Genomic DNA, 19,410 nt, shown 5'->3' with positions numbered 1-19,410 from the left:
GCTGATTGACATCTAATGCCCTTTAAAAATGTGGTGTTTTGTGTTTTTATGTGGTGTTTTTTTATATGTAACCATCCTGAGACCTGTGGGTTTGAGGAATCGGCACTGACTCTTAAAGGCGTAGGGGTCTTTGGTCCCCTATGAAATATTGGAGGAGGCCACCCCCAGGTTTTTGTGTTGTTTTGTTTTCAAACGCAACGTTTTATTTTTCCGCTGCTTGCCATACAATTTCCCTTTCAATTTGCCCTCTTAAGGAATAAAATAAATGAATAAATGCACAAAGGTCATGAGGACAACAAAATACAAGAAAATACAAACGTGGGCAGGTCCCATCTTTGCAGGCCAAAAGCAAAAGTTGCTTTAAAGCAGGTTTTCCCAAATTTGGGTCCTCGGCAGCTCCACTGGACTACCGTACAGTTCCCATCATCCCTCCCCATTGGTCCTGAGCACCCCAGAGCCAGCTGCTATGGCACAGATTTTGAAGTCGGCCAGCACCAGCAGTCAAGGAGTCCTGAACTCCGCCTGTGAGACCAGCTCTGTCAGCTCAGGCAGGGAGACCATGGAGGGCAAAGGAAGCGGGAAGCACCCCTGCTAGCAAGCACCCCTCAACAAGACCCCAACTCCAGAGTCTGTTCAGCCCCCTCCGCTTCTTGTAGCTGGAGTCAGTCTGGGTTATGCCCTCCCAGGCCAGGTGGGAAAGGCCTGCCAGGCAGGGAGCAGGTCCTGCAGGACTCCCAGCAAGAAAACCTGGGAGGTGAGTCCTGGGCAAAGAAGGGACAAGGGAGTTCCCTGTCTCCAAGGTGTGGGGCTTACCTTCTCTTTGATTGGGCCTCAGGTAGGCCCAACTCCTGCTGAGCTATTACATTCTGCAGAGGAAAGAAAAATCTGGGTCAGATGACACTACGAAAACCCACCTTGGATGGCTGCACCCACCTTGGACCCAATCCCTTGTCCCAGAGGACCACCCTGAGCCCTGCAGCCTCCTGGGCAGAGGTGGAAGGGCAGCAGCAGGGAAAGGGGGCAGGAAAAGCCTCTGGCCTCATCTTGGCACCCAGGAACACACACCGCATCGTCTGCCTTAAAAGTCACTCGCTTTGGTGATCAGTCTTCTTCATGGTCCAGCTCTCCTAGGCAACCCCATTGCTGGAGACTTACATAGTAAGTCTGTTGCTGTTATAAACAGTAGGTGCACTAAGGAGAATTCCACTGATACAGTGGAGGAGGTGCGTCAGGTGCGCAACTCAGAAGGAGCTACAAAGGGCGAGACGCCCACCAGATATGCTCAGGAGTTTGCTAATAGAGTTGTTGCAGATTTTGCTGTGGTTAGTAGCTCGACACAAGTCTTAGAATCATAGAATCGTAGAGTTGGAAGAGACCACAAGGGCCATCAGTCCAATCCCCTGACAAGCAGGAAACACCATCAAAGCATTCCTGTCTCGGCGGCCACTCCCAGTCACCAGTCTAGCTGCCGCATTCTGGATTACCAGGGACAATGTGCATCGATTGCTTGCAAGAGAGCGTTAAGTGCCTTGCAATATCAAGGATGCCGTGTTTGTACAAGCAAATAATGGAGATCTGTACGATTGTGCAATTGCTGGGCAGAAAGGGAACTCCCCATACTTATGTTCCTTCCTTCGTATATTCACCGGGATCCGTAGCTCTTGCCGAGTGAAGTGTGTAAAATTAGCCCCACGTTGGGCACCAGATGAAGTAAAGAAGGCAAGCGAGAAGTTATTGCAGGTGAGCTGTGCATAACCAAGCTGATTGCTAGCTTGGCAGAGGCTCCTTTAATTAGCACAATATGCACACGTTTAGGAACAGTCTGACCTTTAGCACTTTTACATCGTGAGCTGACACTTAGGTTTCCTCTGATATTTGCGAGACTTGCTCCACCAAGTGAGCCATGCCTCTCCCAGAGAAGGCAAAGGTCACAGAAAGGGCACGGGAGACTACTCAGAAAGCCAAAGGTGAGACCGAGGGCATGACGTCAGAAAGCTATGGCTTGCCTGTGGGCGGTAGTAATAACAACAACAACAACAACAACAACAACAACAACAGTACATTATTTATTTCCCCAGCCACTCTGGGCGGCTTCCAACATAAAAATGAAATAAAAATAATCTATTAAACATTAAAAGCCTCCCTAAACAGGGCTGCCTTGAGAGGTCTTCTAAAAATCTGGTAGCTGTTTTTCTCTTTGACATCTGATGGGAGGGCGTTCCACAGGGCGGGTGCCACCACCGAGAAGGCCCTTTGCCTAGTTCCCTGCAACTTGGCTTCTCGCAGTGAGGGAACCGCCAGAATAGGGCGTGTTGAATTTTTCATCTTTAAAAATCCTGATTTGAGGGGTGTTAAAAAGTTGTGGTATGATGAGGTAATTTGAAATCTATTTTGGTTCCTTGTAAATATTGAGGTCTTGCTTGGTAAATCTCTATGTGAAAAGTTCCTACTTTTTAACATTTTTGAAATTTTTCTGTCATTTATAAACATATAGGTTATTCCCCCATTTTGATGAAAACAGATGTTGATAAGTGCCTAAAATTGATGACAAGATACAGTGGTACCTAGCAAGATGAAATTAATTTGTTCTGCAAGTCGCTTCATATAGCAAAAAACTCGTCTTGTAAAGCATGGTTTAAAATTTTCCCGGTTTACCCGGTCTACCCATTTAGTTAATGCATTCCTATTTGTCTTGCGAAGCGCGGTCATAGGCAACTTTGTATTGCGAGTCACCTCGCGCAACGCAAAACGCTTTCATCTTGAGAGTTTTTCGTTGCATGAGGCATTCGTCTTGTGGGGTACCACTGTATTGTAGTTCTCTTATATATGTATTGTAGTTGTCTGTACTATTAATATTAATAATTATATTAATATTAATATTATACAACAGTACAGTGGTACCTCTACTTATGAATAACTCTACTTACGAACGTTTCTACTTACGAATGGAGCTCCGTCCACCATCTTGGATGCGGTTTAGATTTTTTCTACTTACGAATTTTTAGATAGGGTTGCTTCTACTTACGATTTTTTTCTCCCAATGCATTCCTATGGGATTCGACAAATTTTTTCGACTTACAAACGTGTGTTCGGAACGCATTAAATTCGTAAGTAGAGGTACCACTGTATGTGATATCTTTTTTGCTTTCTACCACCAGTCCACCCACTGAGGTCGTTGGGGTTTCAAAGCCGAAATGCTCTGACAAGTAGATTTCTCATCTATCCGAGATAGACAGAATGGGGTGACATGAGGACATCTAACCAGCCCTAGCAATTGTCTTCTGTGTTGCATTGGAGACTGGGGGCTGGGGTCTTGCTTGAATATGTTACAGAGCATCTCTGGTACCAGAACAATTGTGTGGTCATCAAAGGAGCTGGGATCCTCACCCACCAACATTATTTTATTATACTATACTATATATATATATATATATATATATATATATATATATATATATATACACACATACATACACACACACTATATTCAGCAGAGAATTGTGTCCTTTTGTTGCTCACTCCCACCCTTTGCAAACAAAATTTTATTCCCATGAACGAGAAAAGCATGTTTTCTTTGAAGAATAGCTATGATGATAAACATGATAATGAAGTCTATGCAGAGGACTGGATAAACTACTTGGAGGTTTTAAAAATACACTGTAAAGTAGAGCTACCAAAGTTCAGTCGAGTGACGGTCTTTTCTTATTGGATAAATTGGGGGTGCAAAAACAGCATTCTGATAGTGTAGAATTAAGGCTGTTGGGCAGGCACCCAATCTTAAGATAAGGATTGCCACATTTTAAGAAAGACAAGATTTTAGTTCCTTCAATAGTAGCATGGATAATAAGCATTATGGTAACCCTTCTATCACAGTGATGGAAGGATGGAAATACTATATATTCTCCTGCTTCAGAACCATTAAATGAACAGAAGTCTTGACCTGCATGGAATATGGTTTCTCTAAGTCTGACACCATCTTTGTGAGGATCAAGAGCAGGCCTTTAGATTCTACAGGAATCAAATTTTAACAGTGTACACTTCTTTTGAAGAGCATGGTCCAGGGGGCTTCTGCCAGTGGCTCTCCTACTCAGATGTGGGCCCTCTGCAGATACATGATCATGTACACCAGCCCTTGAAGTTGTTAATTTATTATTCTTTTTCCTTTTTTACTATAATAGGACGTTATATGATAAAGTAATGATATGTTGTTACAGCTGGAAACAAAATTTCTTTATATTTTCACTTTTATAAAATGATTAAAAACTTTAACTTCGCTTCAAAATGCGAGTTTTCGGCTTTTTTTAAAGTGTATTTCAAACAGATCTCAATTAACCAAGCTAAACATCAACCAATCATAAAAATAATTGCAGATTTGGATTCCTCATGTGCAATAACATATTTTTAGAACCCCTCATTGAGCAAATTAAAAAAAAAATCTTCCTTAAATGACACGTCCTACCGCCAGAAGGCCCTCGGCGCTGGATCTCAGTGTCCGGGCAGAACGATGGGGGCGGTCCTTCAGGTATACTGGACCGAGGCCGTTTAGGGCTTTAAAGGTCAACACCAACACTTTGAATTGTGCTCGGGAACGTACTGGGAGCCAATGTAGGTCTTTTAGGACCGGTGTTATGTGGTCTCAGCGGCCGCTCCCAGTCACCAATCTAGCTGCCGCATTCTGGGTTAGTTGTAGTTTCCGGGTCACCTTCAAAGGTAGCCCCAGGTAGAGCGCATTGCAGTAGTCCAAGCGAGAGATAACTAGAGCATGCACCACTCTGGTGAGACAGTCTGCAGGCAGGTAGGGTCTCAGACATTTCCCTTTTTCTTTTAGGGTCCAGTGTGCTTTGAAGACGTCGCTGTACGTTTCACGGACGAGGAGTGGGCGTTGCTGGATCCTGACCAAAGAGCTCTGCATAAGGACGTCATGGAGGAGAATCATGGGATCGTGGCCTCTCTTGGTAAGGCTCCCTGTGGGATCGCCATATCTGCCTGAAAATTCAACAAAATACCTCTATGTGATGAACCTCATATATTTCCTCAGAACTCTACAGTGGACACCATAACACTATAACACCTGGGAACCTAACACCCCCCCTAAACAGTAAATTACAGTTTTTTATTTAAACAATCTTCCTCAAATTGTTCCTTTTTCTGCCACGATTGGGCTGCTCTGAACTGCCCAGGCCACCTTAAATGTCAGCTTCAGAATTATTAGGAAAGACGTGTAACTTCAGGTTTTCTGTTTTTGCTCCTGTCAGTCTTGGGTTGACCAAAGAGACGACCGACATTGGAGATGGAGGGGATGCCATGACTGGGCCAAACAAAATCCATCCCAGAGAAGAGCTAGGCTTATTGAATCTCAGGTAGTAGTAGCAGGGGGGGGGGAGGAGGAGGAGGAGGAGGAGGAAGGAAGGAAGGAAGGAGTATTTATTAGAACAGCAGTCATAAAGAAAAAACGTGAAAGCTTTGGTAACCATTGGTAACCTTTAGCTTTCATTACGGCCTTACAACGCCTTCCCGTGAAGTGAACCAAGTTTTTAGTTCTGCAGCTGTAATAATGTGAAACCAATACTGAATTATTGCCTCTGTTAATTGCACTTTATTGCTGTGTTGTTTCATGTATTTTGGGGCATTTACATTCCCATTAATGACACAAATTCTGCCCACACCTTTTGCTGCCATACAACCCCAGATCATCACACTCTTTGGGTGTTTCACGGTCGGTGTAATGCAAGTAGGATGTAAATCTTATCCGATTCTTCTCCTCGCGTATTGCATGCCATCACTACCAAGCAAGGAGATTTGGGTCTCATCGCTCTAAATAACACTGTCCCATTGTTCCGCTGTCCTGTTAACATGGGTTTAATCTTTTCAACCTTTGCTTGAGAGATAACAATGGCTTTTTCCTTTCAATTCTAACATTTAGACCAATCCTTGCACTCATCTTCACATTACTTTGCGCCATGTCATCTTGTGTACACCCAGATGATTTTCTTCTGTCATGTAGGGACAGTCTCTCCATTCTTCGATCGTCACTTGTCCTTGTGCACCTTTTCTTGGAAGTCTGATTTTGTAGTGACTGAGTCCCCATAGACCTCTTCAAAATATAGAAATGCCAGCTTTGGTTAAGTTTTCCCCAATCTCTCTTCTAATTTCTTCATAACTGTGGTGTTGTTCACCTAATAGTACTATTTTACATCATTTCTGGGTGGCAAGTCAACTCTTTGTGCCATTTCTATAATTTTATTATGTTTTACAACCTCACTAAATGAAAGAACAAAAAAAACCCAACCAACTTGATAGCAATCACATAACACACTGACAAAAGTCAACCTAAGCAAGTTGCGCTTCCTTTTTCTGGTTATTTGGCTATAACATTTGGTAGAATACGGGTAATTGAACAAACTTTGTTGAATTTCATTCTTGATCTAATTATCTTTCCATTAATATATAATTTTATGATAAGTCTTCCACAATTTTGACGACTACTGAATATGAAACAAATCAACATTCAACAACTCATCAGAATCTAATAATAAACATGTTGTTTAATGAAAAATAACACAGCTAATGAACACAAACCCAACTCCCTTCACTTCTATTCCATTTGTTCCTGAGGCTCTAATCCCTTTTTGTCTCCATTGCAGATTGTGATGAATCGGAAATCGAGAACAAAGGTGACCATGAAAAAATCCCCATAGTGGTGAAGCCATGTAAAGATTTGGTTTGTGGAGAAAGCTGCAGTCAGAGCTCCCATTCCACTTCCCATCAACAAAATTTTATTGGAAAGAAACTCTATCAGTGCATGGAATGTGGAAAGAGCTTCAATCAGAGCTCCCATCTCACTTCCCATCAAAGAATCCATACAGGGGAGAAACCCTATCAGTGTGTGGAATGTGGAAAGAGCTTCAGATGGAGAACCGATCTCAATTCCCATCAGAGAATTCATACAGGGGAGAAACCCTATCAGTGTGTGGAATGTGGAAAGAGCTTCAGGAGGAGCTGCGATCTCACTTCCCATCAAAGAATTCATACAGGGGAGAAACCCTATCAGTGTGTGGAATGTGGAAAGAGCTTCCGTCACAGCCACTATCTCACTTCCCATCAAAGTATTCATACAGGTGAGAAACCCTATCAGTGTGTGGAATGTGGAAAGAGCTTCACTGAGAGGTCCAAACTCACTTCCCATCAAAGAATTCATACAGGGGAGAAACCCTATCAGTGTGTGGAATGTGGAAAGAGCTTCACTGAGAGGTCCAAACTCACTTCCCATCAAAGAATTCATACAGGGGAGAAACCCTATCAGTGTGTGGAATGTGGAAAGAGCTTCAGCGACAGCCGCAATCTCACTTCCCATCAAAGAATTCATACAGGGGAGAAACCCTATCAGTGCTTGGAATGTGGAAAGAGCTTCAGTCGGAGCTCCCATCTCACTTCCCATCAAAGAATTCATACAGGGGAGAAACCCTATCAGTGCATGGAATGTGGAAAGAGCTTCAGTCAGAGTTCCTATCTCACTTCCCATCAAAGAATCCATGCAGAGGAGAAACCCTATCAGTGTGTGGGATGTGGAAAGAGCTTCAGGAGGAGCTGCGATCTCACTTCCCATCAAAGAATTCATACAGGTGAGAAACCCTATCAGTGTGTGGAATGTGGAAAGAGCTTCACTGAGAGGTCCAAACTCGCTTCCCATCAAAGAATTCATGCAGAGGAGAAACCCTATCAGTGCATGGAATGTGGAAAGAGCTTCATTGAGAGGTCCAAACTCACTTCCCATCAGAGAATTCATACAGGGGAGAAACCCTATCAGTGTGTGGAATGTGGAAAGAGCTTCATTGAGAGGTCCAAACTCACTTCCCATCAGAGAATTCATACAGGGGAGAAACCCTATCAGTGTGTGGAATGTGGAAAGAGCTTCAGTCAGAGCTCCTCTCTCACTTCCCATCAAAGAATTCATACAGGAGAGAAACCCTATCAGTGCGTGGAATGTGGAAAGAGCTTCAGTCACAGCAACAGTCTCACATCCCATAAAAGAATCCATACAAATGTCAGAAAAACCATTATACAGCTATAGGAGCCAGGCAAATCTGCACCTTTGTTACCAGGCCTTTGGCTGATTGACATCTAATGCCCTTTAAAAATGTGGTGTTTTGTGTTATTATGTTGTGTTTTTATATGTAACCATCCTGAGACCTGTGGGTGTGGGGAATCGGCACTGACTCTTAAAGGTGTAGGGGTCTTTGGTCCCCCATGAAATATTGGAGGAGGCCACCCCCAGGTTTTTGTGTTGTTGTTGTTTTCAAACACAACCTTTTATTTTTCCGCTGTTTGCCATACGATTTCGCTTTCAATTTGCCCTCTTAAAGAATTAAATAAATAAAATAGATAGATAGATAGATAGATAGATAGATAGATAAATGCACAAAGGTCATGAGGACAAGAAAATACAAGGGTGGGCAGGTCCCATCTATGCGGGCCAAAAGCAAAAGTTCCTTTAAAGCAGGGTTTCCCATATTTGGGTCCTCGGCAGCTCCCGGACTACAATTCCCATTATCCATCCCCATTGGTCCTGAGCACCCCAGAGCTAGCTGCCTTGGCACGGATTTTGAAGTTGGCCAGGTGGGAAAGGCCTGCCAGGCAGGGAGCAGGTCCTGCAGGACTCCCAGCAAGAAAACCTGGGAGGTGAGTCTTGGGCAAAGAAGGGACAAGGGAGTTTCCTGTCTCCAAGGTGTGGGGCTTACCTTCTCCTTGATCGGGCCTCAGGTAGGCCAACTCTGGCCAAGCTATTACATTCTGCAGAGGAAAGGAAAATCTGGGTCAGATGACACCACGAAAGCCACCTTGGATGGCTGCACCCACCTTGGAGCCAATCCCTTGTCCCAGAGGACCACCCTGAGCCCTGCAGCCTCCTGGGCAGAGGTGGAAGGGCAGCAGCAGGGAAAGGGGGCAGGAAAAGCCTCTGGCCTCATTCTGGCACCCAGGAACACACACCGAATCATCTGCGTTCAAAGTCACTCAGGGATGTGCTATTGGGAGGATGGAAGCAACCAAAGAAATGAATACAGGAAGGCAAGATACTTACTCTGAGCTGGGAGAAATGCTGTTGGCGCTAGTTTCCGCTCTTCTCCATTGTCACAGATGGCGTATCCTCGGAGGTCCTGCGGGAGGAAAGAGCCTCAGAGTCGGGGAAGCCTCAGAGTCAGTCTTGGGAAGTTCTAGGGGCTGTCTGATAAGGAGACAGGATTCATCAGTGCGGTTGTGATGCCTTGTCCTGCATTTTCCTTTATTGAAATAAAACTATCTGAAGTTATCTTTGTGTGTGTGTCCATTTGTAGACTCAGTAGGTGGTGCTGGGAAGTATTTTGACAGTTGCGGGTGGTACAAAGTCAATTTTACAGTTTTGATGCATAGTGATACAAAGCTTAGCAACAAATACAAAAGCATAAAACAAATAAAAAGAGGCAGGAAATTGATACAAAGTTTGAACTCCAGTTACCAACATGTGGAAGGAGCATTCAGTTCGAAAGAAAATGTTTAAAGGCAATAGGCATACCAAGCAGGGTTCATAAATTCATCTCGGAATCCCCTCTCTGGTCATGGAATCTTTTATAACATTAGCTAACTGTTGAGATTCTGGTGATCACAGAGTTAAAACAGGCGTTCTGATTCCCTGGGTGTCTGCCCACAAGTGATACATGCATTTCCTTTGTAGTTCATTTTTGGTTTTGTATCCGAGTATGACTTGCTGCTGGAGAGATTTGTGTAGGAGAGAGTGCTAGACATAAGAGCTGCAAACATGCAGTTAACTTCTATTGGTTTTTCTTTTTCTTTTATGCTTCTGTAATAAAGTTGAATTAGTGCCAGGTGGCACTGTGGGTTAAACCACAGAGTCTAGGGCTTGCTGATCAGAAGGTCGGCGGTTCGAATCCCTGCAATAGGGTGAGCTCCTGTTGCTCGGTCCCAGCTCCTGCCCACCTAGCAGTTCGAAAGCACGTCAAGTGCAAGTAGATAAATAGGGACCGCTCCGGCGGGAAGGTAAATGGCGTTTCCGTGCGCTGCTCTGGTTCGCCAGAAGCAGCTTTGTCATGCTGGCCACATGACCCGGAAGCTGTCTGCGGACAAACGCCGGCTCCCTCGGCCTATAGAGCGTGATGAGCGCCGCAACCCCAGAGTCGGACACGACTGGACCTGATGGTCAGGGGCCCCTTAACCTTAGATTAGAAGCAACGGAGTTGAGTCTGTTTTATTGAAGACACAGACTGTCATCGTTCCAGCTGCGCTGGAACTCTACTGGGTCTGAACAAGAAGAAGCTTTGCAGAGCGAGCTGGGGAGCGTACTGGGCAGCCATTGAAGATTGGCTGCGTGGGTCTAAGGATTTACGACCCACTAATGAACTTTACAACACTACAACCAACTTCAACACTAACTACCGGTATCTAAAATGCCCATCCATGCCTAACTCTGACCCCCACCCTAACCTCAGCCCCTACACCTAACCCTAAGTACTCTATGTATAAAAGAAATATATACAGTACAAAATATATACAAAATAGGCACAAATGTGCACAAAATAAAAAGGTAAAATAAAAAAATGTTAAACTAAAGAAGAATAAAATAAAAATATTAAAATAAAGAACAAAAATATTAAAAACAAAAACAAATCAAATAAAAACAAACAAATATATAATAAACCATGAAAGCTCTCCCGTGTCAAGAATCTCAGCGGGCTGAAATCAAGAAAATCAACCAAAAGCAACAGCTGTGAGGGGGAAGGAGGGCTCTGTGCAAAATAAATAAATAAACTGTTAAAATATAAATCAATCAATCAAATAAAAGTAATAAATGCAATCAGAATCAAAATAAGAAATTGAGAATGTAACAATCCACTTATCCTACTTCCCCAGGGGGGTCCCCCACTCCACCCATCACTCCCCAGGATGGCTTTGGCTGTCTCCTGCTTGGAGCCCCTGAGCTGAGCAGCCTGGCAGTTCTGAATCACCTCCAGCAGGAACAGCTGATCTTCCTCCAGCAGCTGAAAGGCAAAAGTCAGGCGGTCAGTCCCTCGGGAAGGGAGGGCATCTCCACATCCGAGAGGGCAGAGTGGGGGGCAAGGAGGGCAGGTCTGAGTCCCTGCTCTGGTTCTCTCCAATACTCACTCCTGGGGAGGGATGTGCAACCACAGCACATCTGCAAAGAGAAAGACATGGGGGCAGGTGAGTCCGTCCCTGAGCACCTGGCAAGGCTATTCCAAGAGTTTTCTCCTGGATTCCAAGTCCTACTAAAGGGGAGGGACACCGCAGGCCTTGGGGGCTAATCCTGGCCTCCTTCAACCAGAATGTGGCTCCCTAGGCTAATGATTATTAAAAGCTTCCCTAAACATAATAACAGCAACCATCCATTTTCAGTCCATTGAATTAGCAATTAAGCATTTCTGGAAGGGGAATTGATATACTTTTGTATATTAGAATAAAAGGCATGCATAGGAAAGTATCACTCATTTATGATGAGAATAGGAGTTATTTCTTTTGAACTTCGCTTGCTTCCTCCTTGGTAGCCAGTGCAATGGTTTCAGCAGTGCTAGAACTCAGGACCCGCTGCCTTGAGGGGCATCTAAGAGCAGTTTGGCAGGGGAAAGGTCTCACTTGGGAGGGGGTGGACTCTCCTTCCTTGGAGGTTTCTAAGCAGAGTTCGGACGGCCATCTGCCATGGATGCTTTAGCTTGTAAACATAGAAATCTGAGGGCTCCCTTGGACAAAAATCAAGGACACCATCGAGGAATACCAGAGCAAAACAGTAGTCAGTAGGCTTGGTCTTTATTGAAGACTGTTGTGACAGGTCTCCCACCTGCTCCAAGGTGAAACAAGATGGAAGCCCCGTACAAATTAACTGCTAATCCCCATGTTGGGACGCAGGTGGCACTGTGGGTTAAACCACAGAGCCTAGGGCTTGCCGATCAGAAGGTCAGCGGTTCGAATCCCCATGATGGGGTGAGCTCCCGTTGTTTGGCTCCAGCTCCTGCCCACCTAGCAGTTCGAAAGCACCTTAAAGTGCAAGTAGATAAAGCTGGAACTAGAAGCGGGTTTGTCATGCTGGCCACATGACCTGGAAGCTGTCCTCGGCCAATAACACAAGATGAGCACCGCAACCCCAGAGTCGGTCACAACGGGACCTAATGGTCAGGGGTCCCTTTATCTTTACCTTTTTAATCCCCATGTTACACCCCCCCCCAAACTACATCACTAAGACATCATGGTTTCATCATGAAAGGGGAGGTCTGGTGGCAGTATTCTGAGCACCCTGGATCCTGCCCCATGCCTCCCCTTGCCCTCCACCAAACACTCCTCAAGTGTAACAAAAGAGATATTTACATTTCCCTGTTTCCCAGCCAAGTTAATCACAGCCTTTTGCCTTCATCTGGGTTCTTTCTGGAACGGCTGCCTGTCTGGCACTCAGATATCAGGATGCCAGGGATTATCACTCAGGCAGAGGGGCTGCTGGGAAGCTGAGCTCACCTGTCTAAATGAATCTCTGAAGTTTCCCCAGGGAGCCAGTCCATAGATATATTGATCAGTGAATTGTGACATTTGGAATTGTGCAGCAGAGGCCCTTTGAATATGTTGTGTATTGAGTCAAAGGATTTTATATCTGTATTATTATTGTCTGTATTTGCATTAGGATAAAGTAACTGCCTTTTGGTTCCAGAGGGTACAGCTACTATTGGTTCATTTAAGCTGCTGTATTTGGATCCTCTGTCTTATTGGTTCCCTCCAAAAGGCAGCACTGTGATTGCCTGATATTGTTCCCTCCAAAATGTATCCCTTTCTAGCTAGTTCCCTGTCCCTATAAATGTAGCCTTCCTGCCCTCACAGTCAGTCTTGTTCACTTTAATAAAGAGCTGTTACTAGAGAACTGTCTCCAGCATGTTATGTCAAGAGAGCTGAAATCACAAACCCCACGTCACAACAACTGGCGACGAAGGTGGGATCCGGAATGCTGAGGAGCAGTTAAACACAGCCCTGCCTCAGAGTCCGGATTGCAGCGTAGAACAAGACTCACTGGCCAGCTGAGAAGACGACCCTGCCCGCTAGGACAATGGAGAGTCCAAGGGTATTGGAGCCCTTCCAGCCATCAGAGCCCCACACGTGGGAAGACTACGTTGAACGCTTCGAGTTCTTTGCAGTGGCTCAAGGGATCACCGATGCCAGCAAAAGAAGGGCCACATTCCTGAGCTACTGTGGGCCCGAGACCTTCAAGCTAGCCAAGGCATTACTTGCTCCAGCGAAGCTGAGTGAGACATCTCTCCAAGATATTCTTGCCTGCCTAACAAGCCACTTGGCGCCTACTGAGACCAAGATGGCCCGGCGGATGGAGTTCCATAAGAGGCAGCAGCATGCTGGGGAGTCTGTAGCCGCATTTCTGGCTGAACTCCAGAAGCTCGCTCAGCACTGCGGCTTCCAAAATCTGGAAGAGACTCTCCTGGATCGGTTTATTGGTGGTCTGAGCAGCAAGAAAGCCAGAAGACCCTTGCTTCAGCCTTGAAGGAGGCCACCGCCACGGAGAATTATGAAAGAGAGGAGCTTGATGCCAGTCGCAAGGCCACTAAGCCACAGATAGAAGTTGTGCATGCCATGGACAAGCTAGAGGCTACTCCGAGCCAGAGCCCAGTCCGTGGGGTCGAGTTGGTGCGTCAGGCCTGCACAGTGCACAAAGATCACCGAGGCAGTTGCCCAGGTTGTGGCGGAAACCATGGGCGGAAAAGTTGTCGTTTCAGGGATGCTATGTGCCGGACATGCGGAAAGACGGGTCACATCGCCAGGGTCTGTAGATCGGCGTCGGAAGCGACAGGAGCACCTAGACTGGAGCATCGCAGACCGCCCACAGCAAGTCGTTTTCTAAAGGACTGCCACTACGTAACAGAGATCAATGGGAGGGCCGTGCAGTTTCCAGCGCAAGGCAAGGCACACGTCAAGGTGAAGATTGAGGGTCAGCAGTGCGACATGGAGGTGGACTCCGGATCTGCATTCACCATTGTGTCGGACCAGACCGCGAAGACATTCTTCCCCAGGGGTAAGTTGCCCCCTCTGGAGCCCTTCCCAGCAACCTTGCAGTCGTACTCAGCAGGCCGCATCCATGTTATGGGAATGTGTGCCGTGAGAGTACAGTTCCGGGACAAACAGGCTGTACTCAAACTGGTGATTGCGAAGGGCAGTCGCCCCAGTCTCCTGGGCACTGACTGGTTTCCTGCCCTGGGACTGAGTATCTCAGGGCTTAATTCAATCCAAACCTGCCCTGAGATGAGCGAGGCATTATGCAAGGAATTTGCTGGTCTCTTTAATGGAAAACTGGGTTGTTATAAAGGGCCCCCAGTTGACTTCGAGTTGGACCCCGGGGTGGCCCCAATCCGACTCAAACCAAGGCGAGTGCCATTTGCACTGCAACCCAAGATCGAGGCAGAGCTGGATAAATTGGTCAAGCAGGGAGTTCTCTCACCCGTGGACTCTGCTAAGTGGGAGACTCCAATCGTCACGCCCCTTAAAGCAAATGGGGAAGTCAGGATATGTGCAGATTACAAATGTACTATCAATAAGGCACTCAGGGGAAACTCATACCCCATTCCAGTCGTATCACATCTGTTGGCTAAACTGGCTGGAGGCAAGGTGTTCGCCAAAATTGACCTGGCACAAGCTTACCAACAGCTGCCAGTAACCCCACAATCAGCGGAAGCACAGACTATTGTCACACATAAAGGGGCGTTCAGAGTTAACAGATTACAGTTCGGAGTTTGTGTGGCCCCAGGGATTTTTCAAGGGCTCATGGAATGCCTGTTAAGAGGTCTGCCGGGGGTCTTGCCATTTTTTGATGATGTTTTGATTGCTGGAAAAGACCCACAGGAACTGGTTGCGCGTGTCCGTGCAGTGTTGCTCAAGTTCAAGGAGGTGGGGTTGCAACTGAAAAAAGAAAAATGCAGTTTTGGGGTACCAACTGTGGATTTCTTGGGGTTTAAAATTGATGCATCAGGCATCCACCCCACAGATGCTAAGATTAAGGCCATCATTGAGGCACCACGACCACAGAACAAGACGGAGTTGCAGTCATTCCTGGGACTTATTAACTTTTATCATTCGTTCTTACCCCAGAAAGCTTCTGTAGCTGAACCATTACATAGACTTTTGCAGAAAAAGAATGTGTGGCGATGGGGGCGGGAGCAGCAGAAGGCTTTTGACTCCTTGCGAGAAATGCTAAGTAGCAGGAGCGTCCTTGCTCATTATGATGAGTCGAAGCCGCTGGTCCTGGCATGTGATGCCTCTCAATATGGCCTGGGGGCTGTGCTGAGTCATAGGGAACCGGATGGGTCGGAAAAGTCCATCTCTTTCTATTCCCGTACGTTGTCACCCACAGAGCGCAACTATGCTCAAATTGATAAAGAGGCACTAGCAATTGTGTCAGGAATTAAAAGGTTCTATGATTATTTGTACGGTTGCCATTTCTCCATTGAAACGGACCACAAACCACTGTTAGGGTTGTTCAACCCAAACAAACAAACGCCACAAATTCTCTCCCCCAGAATGTTGCGTTGGTCAATATTCCTGAATGGGTTCCAGTACACCTTGACCCATGTGCCGGGGAAACAGTTGTGCCACGCTGATGCGCTGAGTCGATTGCCCCTTCCTGGCGGGAGCAATGAGGATCCTGCTCCGGCGGAGCACATTATGATGCTAGAAACACTTCCGGGGGCTCCTGTAACAGCTACTGATATAGCTGAGAAAACGAGGAAAGATGCTGTTCTCTCCCGTGTGCTCACTTGGGTGGGGAGGGGGTGGCCAGGTGGTCCGCATGAAGAAAAATTCAGGCCTTATGTGACAAGGCAGCACGAATTGTCCATGCATAAGGGTTGTCTCCTATGGGGAGATAGGGTGATCATCCCAGCACCACTGGGAAACAGGGTTCTTGAGACGCTTCACATGGGACACCCGGGAATGGTCAGGATGAAGTCGCTAGCCCGATGTTATGTGTGGTGGCCTGGAATGGACCAGAACATAGAACAATGGGTACGAACATGCAAGGCATGCCAAGAGGTGCGGCCAGAAGTGGCCAGAGCACCAGTCCACTGGTGGGAGCAGTCCAGGACTCCCTGGAGCCGGCTGCACATAGATTTTGCTGGGCCATTCCAAGGGAAGGTCTTTTTGGTTATCGTTGATGCATATTCCAAATGGTTAGAAGTGGCGATGGTCCCTAGCATGGCATCAGCTGCCGTAATCAAGGTGTTGAGGCAGCTGTTTGCAACCCACGGGTTACCTGAGACCATTGTATCAGATAATGGGGCAGCTTTTGTATCCCAAGAATTCAGGGCATTCTTGGCTGATAACTTCATAAGAGGGGTCACATCCGCGCCCTTTCACCCATCCTCCAATGGGCAGGCTGAGCGCATGGTAAGAACAGCCAAAGAATCCATTGCGCGCTTAATGGAGGGTAACTGGTCGGCTCGCATTGCGCGAATGTTATTTTTGCAGCATGCGACGCCGTGTACTGCAACGGGCAAGTCGCCAGCCGAGCTGCTCTTAGGTAGAAGACTGGTAACGGTGCTGGATTATGTCCACCCAGATAAAATGCCAAACCGTAATTCAAGAGCAACCCCCCCAGGCTGAGACTGACACAACAAGGTATCTCGCCCCTGAAGATCTGGTCTGGGTGAGGAACTATTCACGAGGTCCGCGGTGGGTGGCCGGTGTGATCACCCGGGCTAGTGGACCTGTGTCCTATTATGTGACCTTGGAAAATGGGCAAGTTTGGAAGAGACATATAGATCAGCTGAGGCGCCGGGCGCTCAGCAGGGAGGAGTCAGATAATTCATCCCTGGCTAATGACGCACAGCTGCGAGACCAGAGTGAAGATGGCCCAGAGGTGCAGTCACCAGGGGCTTCAGCAAATGAACCAGGGTCTGCTAGTCCTCAGGATGACGAGGTACAGGTAGGGGACCCTGAGATGTCTGGGACGCCATCTGTTCCCGATGAAACCCCTATAGCAGCCCCTCCACCACAGGTAACACCCAATCCAGAACCTGCAACACCTGTTGTCAGGAGATCAAGTAGAAGTTGTAGGACCCCACAGTACCTGAGGGATTACGTCTGCTGTGCTCACTAGGGGGGGAGGGGTGTTGTGTATTGAGTCCAAGGATTTTATATCTGTATTATTATTGTCTGTATTTGCATTAGGATAAAGTAACTGCCTTTTGGTTCCAGAGGGTACAGCTACTATTGGTTCATTTAAGCTGCTGTATTTGGATCCTCTGTCTTATTGGTTCCCTCCAAAAGGCAGCACTGTGATTGCCTGATATTGTTCCCTCCAAAATGTATCCCTTCCTAGCTAGTTCCCTGTCCCTATAAATGTAGCCTTCCTGCCCTCACAGTCAGTCTTGTTCACTTTAATAAAGAGCTGTTACTAGAGAACTGTCTCCAGCATGTTATGTCAAGAGAGCTGAAATCACAAACCCCACGTCACAACAGAATAGATAGGAAGAAACTGGGATGAAGTGTTTTGTGGGGACAAATCACAAAAGTGATTGTGCTGATTTTGGAAGTGCTGTGTGTGCATGAGATCTGCTGGAGGGGCAACCCCCCCTACATAAATTTCTGCAACAAGCTGAGATTCCTGCATTGCTGGGGGTTGGACTAGATGACCCCAGGATCCCCTTTATCTCTCCACTCCTCAATTCGAGGAGGAGGTTCCTTGCCTCCTGCTGTTAGGTGGATGACTGGCTTCCCAAATTGACCAGACGAAATCTCAGGCAGTTGAACAAATTCATTGGTTTGTCGGCAAAACAATATGGAGCAGTAGGGAAAAAACCATTCCTCATTCTGCCCGACCCTTGTCCATGTACAGAGAGCTTTTATACCTTTTTGACAGAGCGAAGGTCAGCCTTTCTGCAGTACTTTATCAACCAATCAAGAGAAAGCACCCCAAGATGCAAAGTCATTTACCTAACTCCACTAAGTGGCGTTATGTACCTGGTACTTTCATACACGTGTCTATCTGGAATTTTACAGGCACAATTGTGGTTGCGCCCTACTTAGAACTTGCGGTTTTGTGACATCCTCTTCAGATGGAACAGAACATCTTGCGGTTAAGCTAACTTCCTTTTGCAATGGGTTACAGAGAAAGGTACAAACAGAGAAGTGCTGTCTATTTTACTTTCTATCAGGGACAGAGAGATTTTGCAAATGGAGTTCCTCTGGCTACTTACGGCCTGTGTGGCCTGACCAGGATTATTCTGGCCCTGGTCATTGCCACCCTATACTGCAAAGCCCTGGACAAGAGAGGGAAATACCAGGAGATGCTCAGAGTCCAGCCAAGAGCCTCAAAAGGATATCTTGGCATTGGCGTAACCAGGGGGGACAACTGCCCCCCTATAACATAAAAAATAAAAAGCCGATGTTTTGCCAAGCGAGAGAGGGCTGAGCTGGGTGCTTCGGCTTTGCAAGGGTTAAACGGAAGCGAGCTGCCTTCGTAGAGAGGACAGGAAGCAAAGGGGGGGGTCAGATCCTCCAGAGCCAAGGCCCCTCCCTCCCTCCCTCCCCAGTCCTCCTTTCCTGCTTTGGTGTCTCTCCTGCAAAGGCTGCATTGCTGTCCCCTCCTGGGATCTGGTGAGTCTCTCTCTCTCCCCCAGAGGGTGCAGTGGGGAGACCCGGGGGGGGGGGATGGTGGTTCCCAGGGCTGCAGCAGGGGAGGATGCATGAGGGGAGGGGGGACCAAGAAAGTCAGGGAGGAGAGGGTCCTGCCAGGGAGGGGGGGCGAGGTCTGCAAGGCTCCCCTTCCTGGAGATCAGAGGATCCCAAACTCCCACCAAATCTCTCTTCTTCCCTAGGACTTTAACTCTGTGTGACGCTGCTCAGCGTCATTGCACAACAGAGGAAACATGTGCAAATGGTTTTCCAAAGCTGGACGAGGATGTGGACTAGCCACCACCCCCCCATTAAAATACCCACTAGGAGGAGGGAGGGAGGAAAGGTGGGAGAGAAAGGCCAGGAATAAAGACAGGGATCCCAGCCCATAGTCTGGCTGCTGCATTGCAAACCAGTTTCCCAGTCGTCTCCAAGGGCAGCTCCACACGGAGGCCAGTGCTCCCCTCGCACCCGGAAAACCAGCCGAGCCAGAAATTGGTGCTGCTACTCACTGAGCCTCCAGGGACCTTGGCATCAATGTCTGTGTGTATGTGTGTTAAGCTGTCTAACAGAATAATAATAATAATAATAATAATAATAATAATAATAATAATAATAAATTACCTGCCTAAATTTCAAGGGATATGTCTTTGGCCCCACCCACTTGGCCCTCAGGGGGTTGGCCAGATACATACCTGGCCCTCAGAGCAAAGAGAAAGGGACCCCACCCCAGGAGTCTGTCTTGAGAGCGGC

At 46.9% G+C, this 19,410-nt stretch overlaps 1 protein-coding gene across 2 annotated transcripts; it reads left to right on the top strand.

Moving 5' to 3' along the window:
* Positions 1–1,029: 1,029 nt before the first annotated feature.
* On the top strand, positions 1,030–9,307 carry LOC148686083 (uncharacterized). 2 transcript variants are annotated; one of them, XM_088668938.1, is made up of 3 exons: positions 1,030–1,158; positions 4,829–4,955; positions 6,645–9,307. In XM_088668938.1, exons 2-3 carry the CDS (start codon positions 4,922–4,924, stop codon positions 8,069–8,071), a joined length of 1,461 nt encoding a protein of 486 aa, XP_088525064.1. In that variant the 5' UTR covers positions 1,030–1,158; positions 4,829–4,921; the 3' UTR covers positions 8,072–9,307. The 2 variants fall into 2 exon arrangements, with proteins under 2 accessions (XP_088525064.1, XP_088525063.1); XM_088668937.1 differs by lacking the exon at positions 1,030–1,158 and adding an exon at positions 1,619–1,740.
* The last annotated feature ends 10,103 nt before the right edge of the window (positions 9,308–19,410 follow it).

Source organism: Zootoca vivipara, chromosome 4, assembly GCF_965207765.1.
Source record: "Zootoca vivipara chromosome 4, rZooViv2.hap1.1, whole genome shotgun sequence".
Classification (NCBI taxonomy): domain Eukaryota; kingdom Metazoa; phylum Chordata; class Lepidosauria; order Squamata; family Lacertidae; genus Zootoca; species Zootoca vivipara.
This window is presented reverse-complemented; position numbering and strand designations above follow the sequence as displayed.